This window comes from Saccopteryx leptura, chromosome 9, assembly GCF_036850995.1.
Source record: "Saccopteryx leptura isolate mSacLep1 chromosome 9, mSacLep1_pri_phased_curated, whole genome shotgun sequence".
NCBI lineage: Eukaryota > Metazoa > Chordata > Mammalia > Chiroptera > Emballonuridae > Saccopteryx > Saccopteryx leptura.
The window spans coordinates 45,620,182-45,641,019 of record NC_089511.1 but is presented as its reverse complement, the minus strand read 5'-3'; the positions used below and the strand labels follow the sequence as shown (position 1 = coordinate 45,641,019).

At 48.0% G+C, this 20,838-nt stretch overlaps 1 protein-coding gene across 2 annotated transcripts; it reads left to right on the top strand.

Annotated features, from left to right (window-relative positions):
* Positions 1–80: 80 nt before the first annotated feature.
* On the top strand, positions 81–19,491 carry PAF1 (PAF1 homolog, Paf1/RNA polymerase II complex component). 2 transcript variants are annotated; one of them, XM_066348236.1, is made up of 14 exons: positions 82–342; positions 1,265–1,294; positions 15,637–15,729; positions 15,980–16,101; positions 16,195–16,261; positions 16,348–16,449; positions 16,533–16,638; positions 16,719–16,787; positions 16,872–16,975; positions 17,061–17,177; positions 17,273–17,401; positions 18,546–18,651; positions 18,764–18,851; positions 18,940–19,491. In XM_066348236.1, the coding sequence occupies exons 1-14, from the start codon at positions 296–298 to the stop codon at positions 19,347–19,349; spliced, it is 1,590 nt and encodes a 529-aa protein (XP_066204333.1). In that variant the 5' UTR covers positions 82–295; the 3' UTR covers positions 19,350–19,491. The 2 variants fall into 2 exon arrangements, with proteins under 2 accessions (XP_066204334.1, XP_066204333.1); XM_066348237.1 differs by lacking the exon at positions 1,265–1,294 and having other exon boundaries at positions 81–342.
* Positions 19,492–20,838: the final 1,347 nt, after the last annotated feature.

Here is a 20,838-nt window from a genome sequence, read left to right as displayed (position 1 = left end):
AGTTTAATCCGGACTCTATTTCCCAGAAGGCCTCGTTTCTTGAGGTGACTTATCCATGTCTCCGTGTCCTGGCGGCAGTTGTATGTGTCGCTGAGCGTAGGCGGTTTCGTTTTTTTCCTGAGTCTCCACTGGATCTCTTTTCATTGGCCAACCTCATCTCGACGCTTATCCCAACGGACAGGGGCGCCAGCCCAGAGGCTGCCTTGGATTTGGTGTCCCTGGAAGTCAGCACGCCCTATCTTGTCTCCCCGGGGCTCAGCAAGGGCCCAGTCCCGAGAGCCGTCGCTTCGTCGCCATGGCGCCCACCATCCAGACCCAGGCCCAGCGGGAAGATGGCCACAGGTAGATGCTTCACCGCTTAGATATATAGTCCATCTAGGTTTCAGGGAGGCTGAGGGGGAGGGGCGGCGGGCGAGGGGGACGGGCTCGCGTGTCTGAACGTCACTATCCCCGCCCCTCAGGTTTGCCCGTGACATCACGGAGCGCTCACCTTTGACGAATACTGGGGTTTCTTCAGCGATGGGATGTTACCCCTTTTCCCTGCTATGGAGTTCGGGAGTTAACCTTTAGGAGACTTTATTAAGAAGGGATTGAACTCTTATTCCTAAGGTCAAGCGTCTGGAGATCTTTTTTTCCAAAAACAGTTCAGTGCGTGGTTCTCTTTATTACACGCTTGAAGACACTCCTGTGAAAAGAGACTGAGCACTGGGCTTCATCCATTTAAGTATTTAGGAACACTTTCTCTAAAAGGAATTGAATACTTGGTTCCCTCCATGAAAGCACTTGGAGCAACCATACAAAAAGGATTAGTGTTTATTATCCCCTCCTTACCTCTTTTAAAAACATGGAGAAGCCCCCTTCTCTATCCTGCCAATCTCTTCCTTTTTATTTTTATTTTTTTGGTGACAGAGGCAGAGAGAGGGACAGACAGGAATGAGAGAGATGAAAGCATCAGTTCTTCGTTGTGGCACCTTAGTTGTTCATTGATTGCTTTCTCATATGTGCTTTGACCTGGGTTGGGGGGGTTTAGGGAGGTGGGGCTAGAGCAGACCAAGTGACCCCTTGCTCAAGCCAGCAACCTTGGGTTCAAGATGGTGAGCTGTGCTCATACCAGATGAGCCCGGCTCAAGCCCGGGACCTCGAGGTTTGGAACGTGAGTCTTCCACGTTACAGTCCGACCCTCTACGCACTGTGCCAACCCCTGGTCAGGCAATCATGTCCTGTCTTTATACCAATGTCTCTCTCTCTCTCTCTTACCCACCAGGCCTAATTCCCACCGGACTCTGCCTGAGAGGTGAGCCCCATTATGTCTTCCTAAGAGGGTGGGCCAATGGAGGCTGGAGGCAGGTGTGGGCAGCAGGGGTTGGTCCCCACCCTCAATATATCAGCAATTTTAATTTATTTTTTTATTCCCAAACCTCCACTCTTCCCTTTGGCAACCATTAGCTTGTTCTCTGTATCTGTGGGTCTGTTTCTATTTTGTTTTATTTGTTTTGTTTTTTTAGATTATATATATATATATATATAAGTGGAATCATGCAGTATTTGTTTCTCTGTCTGATGTATTTTATTTAGAACAATACCCTCTAGATCCACCCCATGTTGTCCCAAATGGCAAACTTTCATTTTTTAAAAAATTATTTTTATTTATTTATTCATTTTAGAGAAGAGAGACGGGGGGCGGGGAGCAGGAAGCATCAACTACCATATGTGCCTTGACCGGGCAAGCCCAGGGTTTGTTTTTTGTTTTTTTTTAATATTTATTTATTTTACAGAGACAGAGAGAGAGAGTGATAGACAGGGACAGACAGACAGGAACGGAGAGAGATGAGAAGCATCAATCATTAGTTTTTCATTGCGCATTGCAACACCTTAGTTGTTCATTGATTGCTCTCTCATACGTGCCTTGACCGCAGGCCTTCAGCAGACCGAGTTACCCCTTGCTGGAGCCAGTGACCTTGGGTTCAAGCTGGTGGGCTTTTCCTCAAACCAGATGAGCTGGCGACCTTGGAGTCTCGAACCCGGGTCCTCTGCATCCCAGTCTGACGCTCTATCCACTGCGCCACCGCCTGGTCAGGCCAAGCCCAGGGTTTTTTGAACTGGCAACCTAAGTGTTCCAGGTTGACGCTTGATCCACTGCGCCACCACAGGTCAAGCCAAAATTTCATTTTTTTTTTTTTTTTTTTTGCATTTTTCTGAAGCTGGAAACAGGGAGAGACAGTCAGACAGACTCCCGCATGCGCCCGACCGGGATCCACCCGGCACGCCCACCAGGGGGCGACGCTCTGCCCACCAGGGGGCGATGCTCTGCCCATCCTGGGCGTCGCCATGTTGCTACCAGAGCCACTCTAGCGCCTGAGGCAGAGGCCACAGAGCCATCCCCAGCGCCCGGGCCATTTTTGCTCCAATGGAGCCTTGGCTGCGGGAGGGGAAGAGAGAGACAGAGAGGAAGGCGCGGCAGAGGGGTGGAGAAGCAAATGGGCGCTTCTCCTGTGTGCCCTGGCCGGGAATAGAACCCGGGTCCTCCGCACGCTAGGCCGACGCTCTACCGCTGAGCCAACCGGCCAGGGCAAAAATTTCATTTTTTATAGTGCTGAATAATATTCCATATATATACTATTTTCTTTTTTTTCTTTTTCTTTTTTTCTTTCCTGCCTTCCTGCCCTCCCTACCTCCCTCTCTCCATTCCTTCCTTCTCTCTTTCTCCCTTCCTTCCTTCCTTGAGAGAAAGAGAGAGGGAGGGACAGACAGGAAGGGAAAGAGATGAGAAGCATCAAATCATAGTTGCAGAGCTTTAGTTGTTCATTGATTGCTTTCTCATACGTGCCTTGAGGGGGAGGAGGACCCTCAGCTAAGCCAGTGACCCCTTGCTCAAGACAGCGACCATGGGGTCATGTCTATGATCCCATGCTCAAGCTGGCAACCTTGGGCTCAAGCAGTGATCTCAGGGTTATTTGCTTTTTTTAAAAATTTTATTTATTTATTTTTTACAGGGACAGAGAGAAAGTCAGAGACAGGGACAGACAGACAGGAACGGAGAGAGAGATGAGAAACATCAATCATCAGTTTTTCGTTTTGGGACTTTAGTTGTTCATTGATTGCTTTTTTTGTTTGTTTGTTTTTTTTTGTATTTTCTGAAGTTGGAAACGGGGAGGCAGTCAGACTCCCGCATGCGCCCGACCAGGATCCACCCGGCATGCCCACCAGGGGGCGATGCTCCACCCATCTGGGGCATCGCTCTGTTGCAAACAGAGCCATTCTAGCACCTGAGGCAGAGGCCATAGAGCCATCCTCAGCACCCGGGCCAACTTTGCTCCAATGGAGCCTTGGCTGCGGGAGGGGAAGAGAGACAGAGAGGAAGGAGAGGGGGAGGGGTGGAGAAGCAGATGGGCGCTTCTCCTGTGTGCCCTGGCTGGGAATCGAACCCGGGACTCCTGCATGCCAGGCTGATGCACTACCACTGAGCCAACCGGCCAGGGCCTGATTGCTTTCTCATATGTACCTTGACTGCAGGACTTCAGCAGATCAAGTAACTCCTTGCTCGAGCCAGCAACCTTGGGTCCAAGCTAGTGAGCTTTTTGCTCAAGCTGGTGACCTCGGGGTTTCGAACCTGGGTCCTCCGCATCCTAGTCCGACGCTCTATCCACTGCGCCACCGCCTAGTCAGGCCAATCTCAGGTTTTTATTTATTTATTTATTTATTTATTTATTTTTACAGAGACAGAGAGTCAGAGAGAGGGATAGAGAGGGACAGACAGACAGGAACGGAGAGAGATGAGAAGCATCAATCATCAGTTTTTCGTTGTGACACCTTAGTTATTCATTGATTGCTTTCTCATATGTGCCTTGACCATGGGGCTACAGCAGACCGAGTGACCCCTTGCATGAGCCAGTGACCTTGGGTCCAAGCTGGTGAGATTTGCTGAAACCAGATGAGCCCATGCTCAAGCTGGCGACCTCGGGGTCTCGAACCTGCGTCCTCCGCATTCCAGTCCGATGCTCTATCCACTGCGCCACTGCCTGGTCAGGCCAATCTCAGGGTTTTAAACCTGGGTCCTCCGCATCCCAGTCCGATGCTCTATCCACTGTGCAACCACAGGTCAGTGTAGGCCCCTCATTGTGGTTTCAATTTGCATTTCCCTAATGCTGTTGAGTCTTCTTTTTTTTTAAGATTGTATTTATTGAGAGAGTATTATTATTTGTATTATTGAGAGAGATTGTATTATTTAAGAGAGAGGAAAGAGGGAGGGGCCAGGAGGAGTGAGAAGCATCAAGTCCTAGTAGTACCTACCATACTTCCCCATGTCTAAGATACTCCCATGTATAAGATGCACCTTAATTTGGGGGCCCAAATTTGAAAAAAAAAAAAGCATTACATAAAGTTATTGAACCCATTTTTTTTTGTTTGTTTTTTTTAAATTTTATTTTTATTAATTTTTAGAGAGGAGAGAGAGAGAGAGAGAGAGAGAAAGGGGAGGGAAGAGCAGGAAGTATCAACTCCCATATGTACCTTGACCAGGCAAGCCCAGGGTTTTGAACTGGCGACCTCAGCATTCCAGGTCGACGCTTTATCCACTGCGCTACCACAGGTCAGGCTGAACTCAAGTTTTATTCATCATAAAATTCATACAACTCATCACTGTCAAAACTCATTAGCTTGTGCTCTTCTGTGATGACGAATCACTGTCTTCAACAGCGCAAAAACAAGCTCGAAAAAGCAGGAAATGCAAGTAAAAAAAATCTACAACCACTGTATTAGACACACCCAGTGTTTAAAACTTAAATTTTTTGGAAAAGGGTGCGTCTTTTTTTTTTTTGTATTTTTCTGAAGCTGGAAATGGGGAGAGACAGTCAGACAGACTCCCGCATGCGCCCGACCGGGATCCACCCGGCACGCCCACCAGGGGCGATGCTCTGTCCCTCCGGGGGCCTCGTTCTGCCGCAACCAGAGCCACTCTAGTGCCTGGGGCAGAGGCCAAGGAGCCATCCCCAGCGCCCGGGCCATCTTTGCTCCAATGGAGCCTTGGTGCGGGAGGCGAAGAGAGAGACAGAGAGGAAGGAGGGGGTGGGGGTGGAGAAGCAAATGGGCGCTTCTCCTATGTGCCCTGGCCGGGAATCGAACCTGGGACTTCTGCACGCCAGGCCAATGCTCTACCGCTGAGCCAACCGGCCAGGGCCAAAGGGTGCGTCTTATACATGGGGAAATATGGTAGTTGCATCTCATCTGTGCTTTGACTGGGCAAGCTTGGGATTTCAAACCACAATCTTAGCATTTCCAAGTCTCCAGGTTGATGCTTTATCTGCTGTGCCACCACAGGTCAGGCATTGTCTTTTTATATGTCTGTTGGCCATCTGTTTGTCCTCTTTGGAGAAATGTCTATTCAAGTCCTCTGCCTATTTTTTTATTGTATTTTTTGTTGGTGTTAAGTTGTATGAGTTCTTGATATACTTTGGATATTAACCTCTTATTGGATATATCATTTGTGAATACCTTCTCCCACTCAGTAGTTTGTCTTTTTGTTTTCTTGATGGTTTCCTTGACTGTACAAAAACATTTTAATTTGATGTAATCGCATTTTTTTTCTTTTGTTGCCGTTGCCTGAGGAGACATATCCAGAAAGATATTGCTAAAAATGATGTTGAAGATGTTACTGTTTTTTTTTCTAGGAATTTTATGGCTTCAGGATTTTTTTAATCCATATTGAGTTAATGTTTGTATATGGTGTAAGAAAGTGGTCCAATTGAATTTTTTTGCATTTATCTGTCCAGTTTTCCCAACACAACTATTGAAGATATAGTACTGCCTTTACCTTATTGTATATAGTTTCCTCCTCTGTCCTAGATTAATTGACCATATAGGTAAGGATTTATTTCTGGGCTCTTTATTTTGTACCAATTATCTTTTTTTTTTTCTTTTAATTTTAAACCGGTGTTAAGAGCCAATAGTAGGTGGAGAATGGCCTGACGGAGGAGGGGTTTAAGAACACAGTGGAGACGGGAAGGGCCCCTGGCCAGCAGGGGAGGAAAAAGAGAGATGGTAGTGGTGAATAAGAAACAGGATTTTGCAAAGGGAGGGGAGGGGGCTCTCAGAGGGAAGAGACCCAAGCACAAAAGAGGTCCACAGAGGGACCAGAGAAGTCCCAAGAGAGGGTCGCCCCCAGGGGTCAGACAGGAGGGAGAGAGAATTGGGAGTCCACGGAAAAGGAAAGATTAGGAGTGGAGGTTTTAGGTGAAGTATCTCTGGCCAGAAAAAGGCCTGTGCTGTGAAACAGGCGGCACAGAGATTAAGGACGGGTGCGCGAATAATTAGAAGCCATGTATGTAAGAGATCTCCAATCAGTTCCCAGCTTTTTTGACAATAGTTAAATTGGTGAGGGTGTTAACACCGAAAGTCCCTTCAGGAGGCTAATTCAGTGGGTTCTGTGGCCTAGCCATAGCGGAGAAGAACAGTTTCTTCTTCTTTAGAGAGGGAGATTCCTGTGCCCCCACGGCCGCCCTCAGTCCTCAGAGTGGTCAGATTTTAGTATTAGCGTCCTAAAACTCAAGGTCTGGCCACGGACAGAAAAGGTTAAGTGGATGTGCTCCGGATGTCTCCGCAAGCACACGCACTGGGAACAGAAAGACTTCCCTGACGTAGCTACAGTTTTGGTCAGGGAGTCTCGGCAGAAAGAACTGAGGGGAAGGCTGGAGGCAAGGGACTTACCACACCGTGCGCCGAAGTGGGTAGAAGGTTGGAGATCCTGGTTCTTTCTCGGAGGGGACAGGGAGAGGAGCGGTCCTTGCGGACTTCAAACTCCTCCCGGATTTTCGGCACCAAAATGTAAGGTATTTTTCCCGCCGAGAAGGAAGGAAGGGGGTCGGAACCACAAAGTGTGGAATAACAAAAGGCTTTATTGAGTACAGAGCGCGCATCCTGCCTGGCGAGGTTCCCTGGCCCCGAGGAAAGATGGAGGCCAGGGAAGTCGTCTTGTACCAATTATCTATATGTGTTTTTATGCCAGTAACATATGGTTTCTTTCATGTTTTTTTTTTTCTTGGATAGTCTAAGTTTTTTTTTCCTTTTTACTGAATTTACTAACTGGGGTGACATTAGTTAATAAAATTACACAGGCTTCAGGTGTACCCATTCCATAATACATCATCTATAACCATATTTTATTTTTTTAAAATTTTTTATTCATTTTTTTTTTCATTTTTCCAAAGCTGGAAACAGGGAGGCAGTCAGACAGACTCCCGCATGTGCCCGACTGGGATCCACCCGGCATGCCCGCCAGGGGGCCATGCTTTGCCCCTCTGGGGCGTCGCTCTGTTGCGTCCAGAGCCATTCTAGCGCCTGAGGCAGAGGCCACAGAGCCATCCCCAGCGCCCTGGCCATCTTTGCTCCAATGGAGCCTTGCTGCGGGAGGGGAAGAGAGAGACAGAGAGGAAGGAGGGGGGGGTGGAGAAGCAAATGGGCGCTTCTCCTGTGTGCCCTGGCCGGGAATCGAACCCGGGACTCCTGCCTGCCAGGCCAACGCTCTACCGCTGAGCCAACCGGCTAGGGCTATTTATTTATTTTTTAGAGAGGATAGAGAGTGACAGAAAGAGAGAAAGAAAGAGGGGAGGAGCAGGAAGCATCAACCTCCCATATGTACCTTGACCAGGCAAGTGCAGGGTTTCAAACTAGCAACCTCAGTTTTCCAGGTCAATGCTTTATCCTCTGAGCCACCACAGGTCAGGCTAACCATATATTTATAATTTATTTTTAGATAGAGGGGAAGGGAGAGAAGCATCAACTCGTTCCATTTTGTTGTATACCCCATTGTGTCTCATATGTGCTCTGACTGGGCCTTGAACTAGTGACCTCGGGGTCAAGCCCTGACCTGGGCTAGAGCTGGCAACCCTGGGATCAAACCAGCAACCTTGGGGCTCTAGGGTGACACTTGACCGGGGCTCATATTGTTTTATTATTTTTTTAAATTTTATTTATTGATTTAATTAAGAGAGAAGGGGAGGGAGAAAGACAGGAATATCAATCTATTCTTTTATGTGCCCTGAGTGGAGATTGAGCTGGCCACTTCTGTGCTTTGGGGCAATGCTCTACCAACCGAGCTATTTGGCCAGGACACCATTTTGTTTTGATTATTGAGCTTTATAACATAATTTATCAGGGAGTGTGGAACCTACTTTATTCTTTCTCGAAATTTCTTGGGCTATTCAGGGTCTTTTGTGGTCCATATAAATTTTAGCATTAGTTTTTTTTTTTTTTTTACAGAGACAGAGAGTCAGAGAGAGGGATAGATAGGGACAGACAGGAACGGAGAGAGATGAGAAGCATCACTCATCAGTTTTTCGTTGTGACACCTGAGTTGTTCATTGACTGCTTTCTCATATGTGCCTTGACCGCGAGCCTTCAGCAGACAGAGTAACCCCTTTCTCGAGCCAGCGGCCTTGGGTCCAAGCTGATGAGCTTTGCTCAAACCAGTTGAGCCCGCGCTCAAGTTGGCGACCTTGGGGTCTTGAATCTGGGTCCTTCTGCATCCCAGTCCGACGCTCTATCCACTGCACCACTGCCTGGTCAGGCAGTTGTAGTTCTGAGAGGAATGCCATTTTTTTTTTGTTTTTGTTTAAAAAAAATTTTTTTTTGTATTTTTCTGAAGCTGGAAACGGGGAGGCAGTCAGACAGACTCCCGCATGCGCCCAACTGGGATCCACCTGGCACGCCCACTAGGGGGCGATGCTCTGCCCCTCCGGGGTGTCGCTCTGTCGTGACCAGAGCCACTCTAGCGCCTGGGGCAGAGGCCACGGTGCCATCCCCAGCGCCTGGGCCACCTTTTGCTCCAATGGAGCCTCGGCTGCAGGAGGGGAAGTGAGAGACAGAGAGGAAGGAGAGGGGGAGGGGTGGAGAAGCAGATGGGTGCCTCTCCTGTGTGCCCTGGCCGGGAATCGAACCCAGGACTTACGCACGCCAGGCCGATGCTCTACCACTGAGCCAACCGGCCATGGCCTTGCTTTTTAAATTATTGATTTTAGAGATAGTGAGCGAGAGAGGAGGAAACAAGAACATTAATCTGTTTCTATGTGTGCCTGACCAGGGATCAAACTAGCAACCTTTGCATATTGTGATGATGCTCTAACCAACTGAGCTATCTGACCAGGGTACCATTGGTGTTTTTTTTTTGTTTTGTTTTTTGTATTTTTCCGAAGTTGGAAACGGGGAGGCAGTCAGACAGACTCCCGCTCGCGCTGGACCGGGATCCACCCAGCATGCCCACCAGGGGGTGATGCTCCGCCCATCTTGGGCGTCGCTCTGTGGCAACCAGAGCCAGAGCCATTCCAGCGCCTGAGGCAGAGGCCACAGAGCCATCCCCAGCGCCCGGGCAAACCCTGCTCCAATGGAGCCTTGGCTGTGGGAGGGGAAGAGAGAGACAGAGAGGAAGGAGAGGGGGAGGGGCGGAGAAGCTGATGGCGCTTCTCCTGTATGCCCTGGCCAGGAATCGAACCCGGGACTCCTGCACGCCAGGCTGACGCTGTACCACTGAGCCAACCGGCCAGGGCCCCATTGGTGTTTTTTTTTTTTTTTTTTAATTTTTTTTTTTTTTAGATTTGTAACTTTTTTTTTTTTTTTAGATTTTATTTATTCATTTTAGAGAGGAGAGAGAGAGAGAGAGAGAGAGAGAGAGAGAGAAGGGGGGAGGAGCAGGAAGCATCAACTCCCATATGTGCCTCGACCAGGCAAGCCCAGGGTTTTGAACCGGCAACCTCAGCGTTTCCAGGTTGACGCTTTATCCACTGTGCCACCACAGGTCAGGCCCCCATTGGTGTTTTAAGAGGGATTGCAGCCTGACCAGGCGGTGGCGCAGTGGATAGAGTGTCGGACTGGGATGCGGAAGACCGAGGTTCGAGACCCCGAGGTCGCCAGCTTGAGCACGAGCTCATCTGGGTTGAGCAAAAAAAGCTCACCAGCTCGGACCTTAGGTCACTGAGCAAGGGGCTACTCGGTCTGCTGAAGGCCCACAGTCAAGGCACATATGAGAAAGCAATCAATGAACAACTAAGGTGTTGTAACGAGAAACTGATGATTGATGCTTCTCATCTCTTTCCATTCCTGTCTGTCCCTATCTCTCTCTCTGTCCCTGTAAAAAAAAAAAAAAAAAAAAAATTTTTTAAAAAGGGGATTGCATTGACTGTAAATTGCTTTAGGTAGAAAGGACATTTAACAGTATTAATCCTTCTAATCCATAAAAGCGAGGTATAGTGCCATTTTCCACACCTTCAGAATATTTCTTCAGGGTCTGTCTTTTTTTTTTTTTAAGTATTTTTTTACGTCTTTATTCATTTTTTAGAGAGGAGAGAGTGAGAGAAAGGGGGAGGAGTAGGAAATATCAACTCCCATATGTGCCTTGACTGGGCAAGCCTAGGGTTTTGGACCGACCTCACCATTCCAGGTTGACGTTTTATCCACTGCGCCACCAGAGGTCAGGTAGGGTCTGTCTTATAGTGTTCTGATTACAGATCTACAGATCCTTTGGACTCTTTGGTTAAATTTATTCCTAGATATTTTATGCTTTTTGATGCAGTTGTAAATGGAATTTTCTTTTCTTTCTTTCTTTTTTTTTTTTTTTTTTTACAGAGACAGAGTCAGAGAGAGGGATAGATAGGGATAGACAGACAGGAACGGAGAGAGATGAGAAGCATCAATCATTAGCCCTTCGTTGCGACACCTTACTTGTACATTGATTGCTTTCTCATATGCGCCTTGACCGCGGGCCTTCAGCAGACTGAGTAACCCCTTGCTCGAGCCATCGACCTTGGGTCCAAGCTGGTGAGCTTTGCTCAAACCAGATGACCCCGCGCTCAAGCTGGTGACCTCAGGGTCTCGAACCTGGGTCGTCCGCATCCCAGTCTGACGTTCTATCCACTGCGCCACCGCCTGGTCAGGCTGTAAATGAAATTTTCTTAATTCTTCCTTCTGATTATTCATTATTGGTGTAGAGAAATGCAACAGATTTCTGTATGTTGATTCTGTATCCTGCAACTTTAGTGAATTAATTTTTTACAGGTGTCCTCAGGTTAGGACAGTCTCAACATACAACATTTCGAGTTTAGTATGCTCACTCCCATAAAAACAAAAAATTTGAGCTGTGATTCGGCTTAAGCCACTGGCTTCGTACTTATGGACTATGTGGGTGAACTAGTTTGGTTGTGCAAGGCAGAATAATACACAGTACAGTCCTGGCCAGTTGGCTCAGTGGTAGAGCGTCGGCCTGGCATGCAGGAGTCCTGGGTTCGATTCTAGGCCAGGGCACACAGGAGAAGCGCCCATCTGCTTCTCCACCCCTCCCCCTCTCCTTCCTCTCTCTCTCTTCCCCTCCCGCAGCCAAGGCTGCGCTGGAGCAAAGTTTGCCCAGGCGCTGAGGATGGCTCTGTGGCCTCTGCCTCAGGCACTAGAATAGCTCTGATTGCTGCAGAGCATCGCCCCCTGGTGGGCATGCCGGGTGGATCCCGGTCGGGCGCATGCGAGAATCTGTCTGACTGCCTCCCGGTTTCCAGCTTCGGAAAAATACAAAAAAAAAAAAATAAATAAATAAAAGAATAATACACAGTACAGTGTACAGTACAGTATATTTATGTCTTTTTTTCTGTGGCTTAGTTGTATTTTTATGTTGTAGATGATGATTTTACAGCTGTGTTAGGATAGGGAAGTGATTTAGGCTAGCTAGGGTGTGTTTTAACTTACATGAAAATTTGGGTTAAGTCATTATCGTAGGAATGGATCTGTGTCGTAACTGAAGGACCTCTTTTAGTTCTGATAGGGTTTTTTTTGGTTGATTCTTTAGGACTTTCTAAATATAGTATCATATCATCTGCAAGTAATGAGAGTTTTTCTTTTTCCTTTCTGATTTGGATGCCTATTCTTTTTTTTTTTTTTTAAGAGATGGCAAACAGGGAGAGAGATGAGAAGCATCAATTCTTTGTTGCAGCACCTTAATTGTTCATTGATTGCTTTCATTATCTTTTAAACTTTTTTAAAGATTGTTCATTTTAGAGAAGGAGGGAGGAACAGGAAGCATCAACTTTCATATGTGCCTTGACCAGGCAAGCCCAGAGTTTCAAACCGGCGACCTCAGCGTTTCCAGCTTGATGCTTTATCTGTTGCACTACCACAGGTCAGGCCCTGATTGCTTTCTCATTTGTGCCTTGACTGGGGGCTCCAGCCGAGCCAGTGACCTGTTCCTGAAGCCAGCGACCTTGGGCTCAAACCAGTGACCTTGAGCTTCAAGCCAGCAACCTTTGGGCTCAAGCCAGTGACCATGGAGTCATGTCTATGATCCCACACTCAAGCCAACAACTCTGTGCTCAAGCTGGTGAGCCTGCGCTAAAGCCTGTGACCTCGGGGTTTTGAACCTGGGTTCTCTGTGTCCCAGGCTTACACTCTATCCACTGTACCACTGCCTGGTCAGGCCCTTTTCTTTTCTTGTCTGATTGCTGTGGCTAGGACTTCCAATACTATGTTGAATAGAAGTGGTGATAATGGCATCCTTGTCTTGTTCTAGATCTTAGAGGTAACATTTCAGCTTTTCATCATTGAGTATATTAACTGTGGGTGCGCCACCACAGGTCAGGCCTAAACATTTAAAAAAAAAAAACTATTTTAGAGGTGTGGTGGCGGAATGGATAAAGCATCAACTTGGAATGCTGAGGTCACCGGTTCAAATCCCTGGGCTTGCCCCTCTAAGGCACATACAGGAAGCAACTGAGTTGAAGCTTCCCGCTTCTTCCCCTTCTTTCTCTCTCCCTGCTCTCTAAAAATCAATAAATAAAATCTAAAATAATTTATTTTAGAGAGAGAGGAGAGATAAACATAGATTTGTTGCTCCACTTATTTATGCATTCATTGGTTGACTTCTGTATGTGCTGTGACCAGGAATCAAACCTGCAACTTTGGTGTATCGGATGACACTGACCAACTAGGCTACTTGAACAGGGCCTCCGTCCTTTCATTTTCAGTCTGTGTATGTCTTTTGATTTGAAATGGGGCTGCACTGACTCATTAGAAATATTACGGGAAAGAAGTGAGCCAAGGCAGGGTTGCTGTCAGTTCACTAGAATCAGAGAAAAGGGGTATTTAGGGACAGGCTCAGGGGGTTAGCCCAGGACAAGGCTCCCCTGGTTGCAAGTCTTGTGGGGTCTCTTAATTTACAAGATACACACTTGTGGGGGAAGAAAAGGAGGAAGGGAAAGGCATGGGCATGCTCCCTGCAGGGGAAGTGCACTTTGTTTTCCTTCCACTGCTGCCACCACCCTAGATGGGTCATATTTTTGTGTTTTTCCCCCTACTTTTCCCCACTGATTGGAGAAGAGAAAGTAGTGGGGGGAGAAGGGGGGGGTGAGGGGAGCAGAAACATTAACTTGTTCCATTTAGTTGTGCATTCATTGGTTGCCTCTTGTATGTGCACTGCCCAGGGATGGAGCCAGCAACCTCAGTGTGCCAGAATTCTCTATCCACTGGATGACCCAGCATCTTGTGTGTGTGTGTGTGTGTGTGTGTGTGTGTGTGTGTGTGTGACAGAGAGAGGGACATATAAGGACAGACCGGGAGAGAGATGAGAAGCATCAATTCTTCATTGTGGCTCCTTAGTCGTTCATTGATTGCCTTCTCATAAGTGCCTTGACGGGGAGGGGGGGCTACAGCATAGCAAGTGATCCCTTGCTCAAGCCAGCAACCTTGGGCTCAAGCTGGATGAACTGCACTCAAGATGACGGACGACCTTAGGGTTTTTTTTTTTTTTAATTATTTTTTTTTTGTATTTTTCTGAAGTTGGAAACGGGGAGGCAGTCAGACAGACTCCCACATGCACCTGACTGGGATCCACCAGGCATGCCCACCAGGGGGCGATGCTCTCCTGCGACCAGAGCCATTCTAGCGCCTGAGGCAGAGGCCCCAGAACCATCCTCAGCGCCTGGGCCAACTTTGCTCCAATGGAGCCTTGGCTGTGGGAGGGGAAGAGAGAGACAGAGAGGAAGGGGAGGGGGAGGGGTGGAGAAGTAGATGGCGCTTCTCCTGTGTGCCCTGGCCGGGAATCAAACCCGGGACTCCTGCACGCCAGGCCGACGCTCTACCACTGAGCCAACTGGCCAGGGCTTGACCTTAGGTTTTTTTTTTTTTAATTTTATTTATTTTTATTTATTTTTTACAGAGACAGTGAATCAGAGAGAGGGATAGACAGGAACAGACAGACAGGAGCAGAGAGAGATGAGAAGCATCAATTATTACTTTTTCATTGCATGTTGCAACACCTTAGTTGTTCATTGATTGCTTTCTCATATGTGCCTTGACCGTGGGCCTTCAGCAGACCGAGTAACACCTTGCTGGAGCCAGCGACCTTGGGTTCAAGCTGGTGAGCTTTGCTCAAACCAGATGAGCCCGTGCTCAAGCTGGTGACCTCGGGGTCTCGAACCTGGGTCCTCTGAATCCCAGTCCGATGCTCTATCCACTGCGCCACCGCCTGGTCAGGCGACCTTAGGGCAGGGGTCCCCAAACTATGGCCCGCGGGCTGCATGCGGCCCCCTGAGGCCATTTATCCGGCTCCCACCGCACTTCCGATAGGGGAACCTCTTTTATTGGTGGTCGGTGAGAGGAGCATAGTTCCTATTGAAATACTGGTCAGTTTGTGGATTTAAATTTACTTGTTCTTTATTTTAAATATTGTATTTGTTCTCATTTTGTTTTTTTACTTTAAAATAAGATATGTGCAGGGTGCATAGGGATTTGTTCATAGTTTTTTTTATAGTCTGGCCCTCCAACGGTCTGAGGGACAGTGAACTGGCCCCCTGTGTAAAAAGTTTGGGGACCCCTGCCTTAGGGTTTTGAACATTGGTCCTCTGCTCAATCTACTGTGCCACCACCTGGTCAGGTCCTATGTCTTTATTGGAACATTTAATCCATTTACACTGAAGTTACTAGTATGTAATTATGCCATTTTGTTCATTGTTTTTGATTGCTTTTTAAAACGATATAAAAAAATTGTTATAGGATTGATTTTAGAAAGAGAAGAGGGGGAAAGACACCAAAACATCAATCTTTCCCTGTACATGCTCTGACTGGAGATAAAACCAGCAACTTTTGCGGAGCCAGAAGACACTCTCACTAACCAGACTATCCAGCCAGGGCTGTTTTAGTTGTTTTTATAGTTCTTCTCTGTTTCTTTCTTCTCTTGTGGTTTGCTGGTTTTCTGTAGCATTTTTTTGGGGTCCCTTTCTCTCTTTACAAAATTTTTGCCATTGATTTGAGAGAAAGGAGAGAAACATCAACTCATTTTACTTAGTTGTTCCATTTAGTTGTGTACACAGATTGCTTCCCGTATGTGCCCTGCGGGTTGAATCTGTGACCTCTGGCACCTCAGGTTGACACTTGATCCACTGAATCACCTGGCCTGCGATGGGCTTTCTTTTTATTTATATATCTTTTGTAGGTTTTTGTTTTGTAATTACCATGAAGTTTATGGGTATCATTAGCTGTCTATTTTAAGCTGGTAGTCATTTTAACTCACTTACAAGGACTACCATTTTACTCCCCCCGCCACATTTTAGGTTATTGATGTTGTTTTAGGTCTTGCTGTGTTGTAGTTTTTAAAATGAGCCATTGTGTTCCCAGATCTGGAGTGGTCTGCCGAGTCAAGTATTGCAACAGCCTCCCTGACATCCCCTTCGACCCCAAGTTCATTACCTACCCCTTCGACCAGAACAGGTGAGACTAAGATTGGGAATGGGAAACAACTCAGAGCATGAGCTCCAGAGAATAGTACCTAGCTCATTCTATAGAAGTAGGTGACTAAAATTAATGAGCAAGCAGTGTCCAGGTCTCTTCCCAGTGGAGAATGGGCCATCAGATTCCACTCTGCTCTGAGTTCCTCCCTGGAGTTTAGCCTCTGTGAAGTAGGGAAGTGAGGGGTAAAGCTGGAATCAAGAAACCATAATGGGCATGTTTCCCTACCCAGGTTTGTCCAGTATAAGGCAACTTCCTTGGAGAAACAGCACAAACATGACCTTCTGACTGAGCCAGATCTGGGGGTCACCATCGACCTCATCAACCCTGACACCTACCGCATTGACCCCAGTGGTATGTAGGGAGGCAGAGAGGGCCTGCTTTAGGCTAGCAGAGGCCAGGCTGGGGCCTCCATCATGGTCTTCTTGCTCCTTTGCTCTCCTTTAGTACTTTTAGATCCAGCTGATGAGAAGCTTCTGGAAGAGGAGATTCAGGCCCCCACTAGCTCCAAAAGGTAAGTGTTTGCTTAGTGGGGACTAGGGACTGGCTCCAATGGAAGGATGGTGGTAGGGTCCTGAAGTGCCTGATCCTCCACTCTAGATCTCAGCAGCATGCAAAGGTAGTGCCATGGATGCGGAAGACAGAGTACATCTCCACTGAGTTCAACCGTTATGGCATCTCCAATGAGAAGCCTGAGGTCAAGTAAGTTGTGGTGGGTAGGAGTGGGAAGGTAGAAATTTTGGGTGTGTCCAGTGGTCCCTAAAGGCCTTTCTCTTCACTGGTAGGATTGGGGTTTCTGTGAAACAGCAGTTCACGGAGGAAGAAATATACAAAGACAGGGATAGCCAGATTACAGCCATTGAGAAGACTTTTGAGGATGCCCAGAAATCGGTAATTGGGGGACTGAGATAGGGAAAGGCAGAAAAAGGGGTGGCTCCAGAGCTCTTCATCCTCATTTTTGTCCCTGCCAGATTTCCCAGCATTATAGCAAGCCCCGAGTGACACCAGTGGAAGTCATGCCTGTCTTCCCAGACTTTAAGGTCAGTTCTGGGACAGGAGGCAGAGGGGAATAGACTGCCATCTTTGCCATTTCACTTCTAACTCCAGTGCCCTCCACCCCCTAGATGTGGATTAATCCATGCGCTCAGGTAATCTTTGACTCAGACCCAGCCCCCAAGGACACAAGTGGTGCAGCTGCATTGGAGATGATGTCTCAGGCCATGATCAGGTAAGTGGCCCTGCTGCCAACCTTAGGCTATTTCTCATTGCCCTTTGTCCTCACTTATCACTGCTTCTCCTCCTTCCCCACCCAGGGGCATGATGGATGAGGAAGGGAATCAGTTTGTGGCCTACTTCCTGCCCGTAGAGGAGACACTGAAGAAACGAAAGCGGGATCAGGAGGAGGAGATGGACTATGCACCAGATGATGTGTGCGTGGGTTGGAGTTAGGTTTTGGGGATTGAGAAGTGTGTCTCCTATTCTCTGAGGGAAGAAATGGGGCTAACTTTGTGGCCCTCACCCTTAGGTATGACTACAAGATTGCTCGGGAATACAATTGGAACGTGAAGAACAAGGCTAGCAAAGGTTATGAGGAAAACTACTTTTTCATCTTCCGAGAGGGTGATGGAGTTTACTACAATGAGTTGGAGACCAGGTACTCAGCACACATTCCTATCTCAGGTTAGGCTGGGTCTGTGCTTCAGGGTCAAGACCCTGGGATGTGCCACATTTGTACCTAAGGGTTTGTCACATGCATTTGTAAGCAAGAGCAGCAGAAACCTGCTCATGCATGTGGAATAGACTTGTTTCTAACACAAGCAGCCACAGAAAAAATCTTTATGTAATACTGGAGTGTAGACAGCCAAGTTTCAGTTTCCCATAATTAACAGACTGCATGTGGAAGTAAACATAGCCAAAGTATGGGATTATACATCAATCTGCCTTGAATTCTATTTAAAGCAGAGATTACAATTTTTTTTTATTTTTTTTTATTTTTTATTTTTTTAGGTGAGAGGAGGGGAGATAGGCAGACTCCCACATGCACCCTGACAGGGATCCACTTGTCAACCCCATTTGGGGCTGATGCTTGAGTACCAAGCTATTTTTAGTGCCTGAGTCTGGTGCACTCAGACCAACTGAGCTCTCCTTAGCACCTGGGGCCATGATCAAACCTATTGAGCCACTGACTATGGGAGAAGGGGGACAGGGACATGGGAGAGAAGCAGATGGTTGCCTCTCCTATGTGTCCTGACTGGGATTTTTTTTTTTTCCTTTCCATTTTTCCCTGACTGGGAATTGAACCTGGGATGTCTGTATGCCGGGCCAACGCTCTTATCCACTGAGCCACAGCCAGGGCCAAGATTACAAATTCTGATCCCATAAGTCAGACAGGAAATGTGAAAGAAGGCATAGTGCACTAGTAGGGTCTGGGTGACCTAGATCTCTTGGCAACTTCCAGGGGACAACATAACCCAGCCCAGCAAAGGACTCTAACCCATTGTTGATAGACTGTAGGAGGCAAAAAGGCACAATGAGGCCATTTATTCTTTTTCCAAAACCAGAAATCTAGGTTCTGTGTTTGTTAAGTGTTGGTAACTGATTCATATTAAAAAAACTATTATAAAGTGCAGGGCAACCAAACTGGTATCTTGGGAGCTATTATCCTTCCCCTCCCCTGCTCCAAACCAGAGTTTAGCTTCCCTTATTCAATCTGTATATATCCTGGTCTGTTCTGGGCTAACCACTGGGGGTTTTTAACTGCATCTTCCACACTCCTCCCCCCAACTCGTCCACTGCAGGGTCCGCCTGAGTAAGCGCAGGGCCAAGGCTGGGGTTCAGTCGGGTACCAATGCCCTGCTTGTGGTCAAACACCGGGACATGAATGAGAAGGAATTAGAAGCCCAGGTAACAAGCATCACTGGCTCAGGACACCCATGGGTAGTGTGGTGGTGGGTGGGGAACGAAACAGAAGCCTGACAGAATACCTTCTCTTCCCCTTAACCCTGCTGCTTCCCAGGAGGCACGGAAGGCTCAGCTGGAGAACCACGAACCCGAGGAGGAAGAAGAGGAGGAAATGGATACAGAAAAGGAAGCTGGGGGCTCAGGTAAAGCTTCATAGGCCAAACCCTGGGAGCCCTGGGGTGGGGGGTGGGAAACTGAGTCTCACTCCTTTCTGTTTCTATTCCCTCACAGATGAGGAGCGAGAGAAGGGCAGCAGCAGTGAGAAAGAAGGCAGTGAGGACGAGCGCTCGGGCAGTGAGAGTGAACGAGAAGAGGGTGACAGGGATGAGGCAAGTGACAAGAGTGGTAGCGGCGAGGATGAGAGCAGTGAGGACGAGGCTCGAGCTGCCCGGGACAAAGAGGAGATCTTCGGCAGTGATGCGGATTCAGAGGACGCTGACTCTGATGATGAGGACAGAGGAAGGGCCCATGGCAGTGACAATGATTCAGAGAGTGGCAGCGATGGGGGTGGACAGCGAAGCAGCCCTAGCCCCAGCCGCAGCGCCAGTCCCTTTCCTAGTGGCAGTGAGCACTCAGCCCGGGAGGATGGCAGTGAGGCTGCAGCTTCTGATTCTAGCGAAGCTGACAGTGACAGTGACTGAGTCCTTTCAGGGCTGGCACAGACATGATTATTATGAGCAGGAAGGCACTTTTCTATGGTGTATTTGTAAACCTTTCACTTTGTTTTCCTCCCCTCCTTCCAAATCTTTACTGTTAATAAAGCCAGCTTCTCTTATTTCCCTTCTCAGGCCTTATAGTCTCATTCTGCCTATACCTACCCCCTTTCACCGCATCCTTTCCTCCCACCCCTACCCCAGGTGCTCAGTGGCTTCAGCTTCAGGCATAGAAGCAAAGGCCACAGAGTCAGGACCATTAGATTTTCAATGAAATGTAGCATAACAAAGGTCAGAATCCTTTTTTTGTTTTTGTTTTCTTTTTTTCCAAAATAAGCCCAGACCATTAAACAAGTGAAACTCCCAACAAATAAATCTTCAACAGCGAGAAAAAAACTGTAATAGTTACTCAAAGCTGATTCTGCCAGTGGGGCTGGGATAGAAGGGAGGGTGAAATCATGGTGGAGGGACTGGAGCTGGAGAGAGTCAGGGTCCTGCCCACCAGAGTGGGGCCGCCTGCGTCCTGCACACTCTGGTCAGGTGGGGGGGGGGGTGAGAGCTCTTGCCTCCCATTGTGTGTGTGTGTGGATGTGTGTGGGTGTCCCTCACCACCTCCCAGTGCCAGGCAGAGCCAGCTCACCCCGATGGGTGGTGAACAAGATGGGACTGGCTGAGAGGCAGTGAGGGTCCTATAAGAGGGACACCCTGCTTATTCCAAACGAGGTGGCCCCTTGTCCATCCCACTTCCCCGGGCTAATGGGAGGGGAACTGGAGAAGCCCTGGGAGTTTGAGGGGAATGAGCAAAGGCACAGAAACATGGAGGGGCCGGGGTGGGGGACTTGCATAGGTTGATGAGTGTGCAAGAGGTACATAAATAAACCTGACACCCCACCCAGCCCGGCACTGGGAGAGGAGGAGGGGACCTGGGGCAGATCCCCAGGGCTATACCACCTGCTGGCTTTCTCCCCTCCCTGGGCTCAGAGCTGAGAGAGGTCCAGACCAGGAGGGCTGGGGTAAGAAGATCAGGGGAATATGGTCAGAATGTGGGGAGGGGTGGTGGTTTTAAAATTTTTTTTTCCCAACATTTTATCTTTAATACATACACAATGGTTACCAGCCATATTCATAACAAAAGTTATTCATAAAATGTATCTAAAAATAACATTTTTTCCCTTTTCGGTGTGAAAAGCTTGAGAATGTCCCAGTGTGTGTGTGGGGGAGGAGGGGACTGAGGGGGAAGTGGGGTTGGAATAGGGGGCCCTGGCTTCCCCAAATCCTGAACCCCCAAATCCCCTGCCTCCACCTGGGCCCCAGCACAACCCCAGAGCAGGATCAGGGACCATAGGGTCTGTATGACTTCTGGGGCTGGGACAAATCTCTGGGTTATGATATAGTGTTCCACTTAATGAGGTCATGACATAATGGGGAGTGGGGGAAGGCTGAAAGAAAAGGGGATGGGGAAAGAAACCAAAAACCA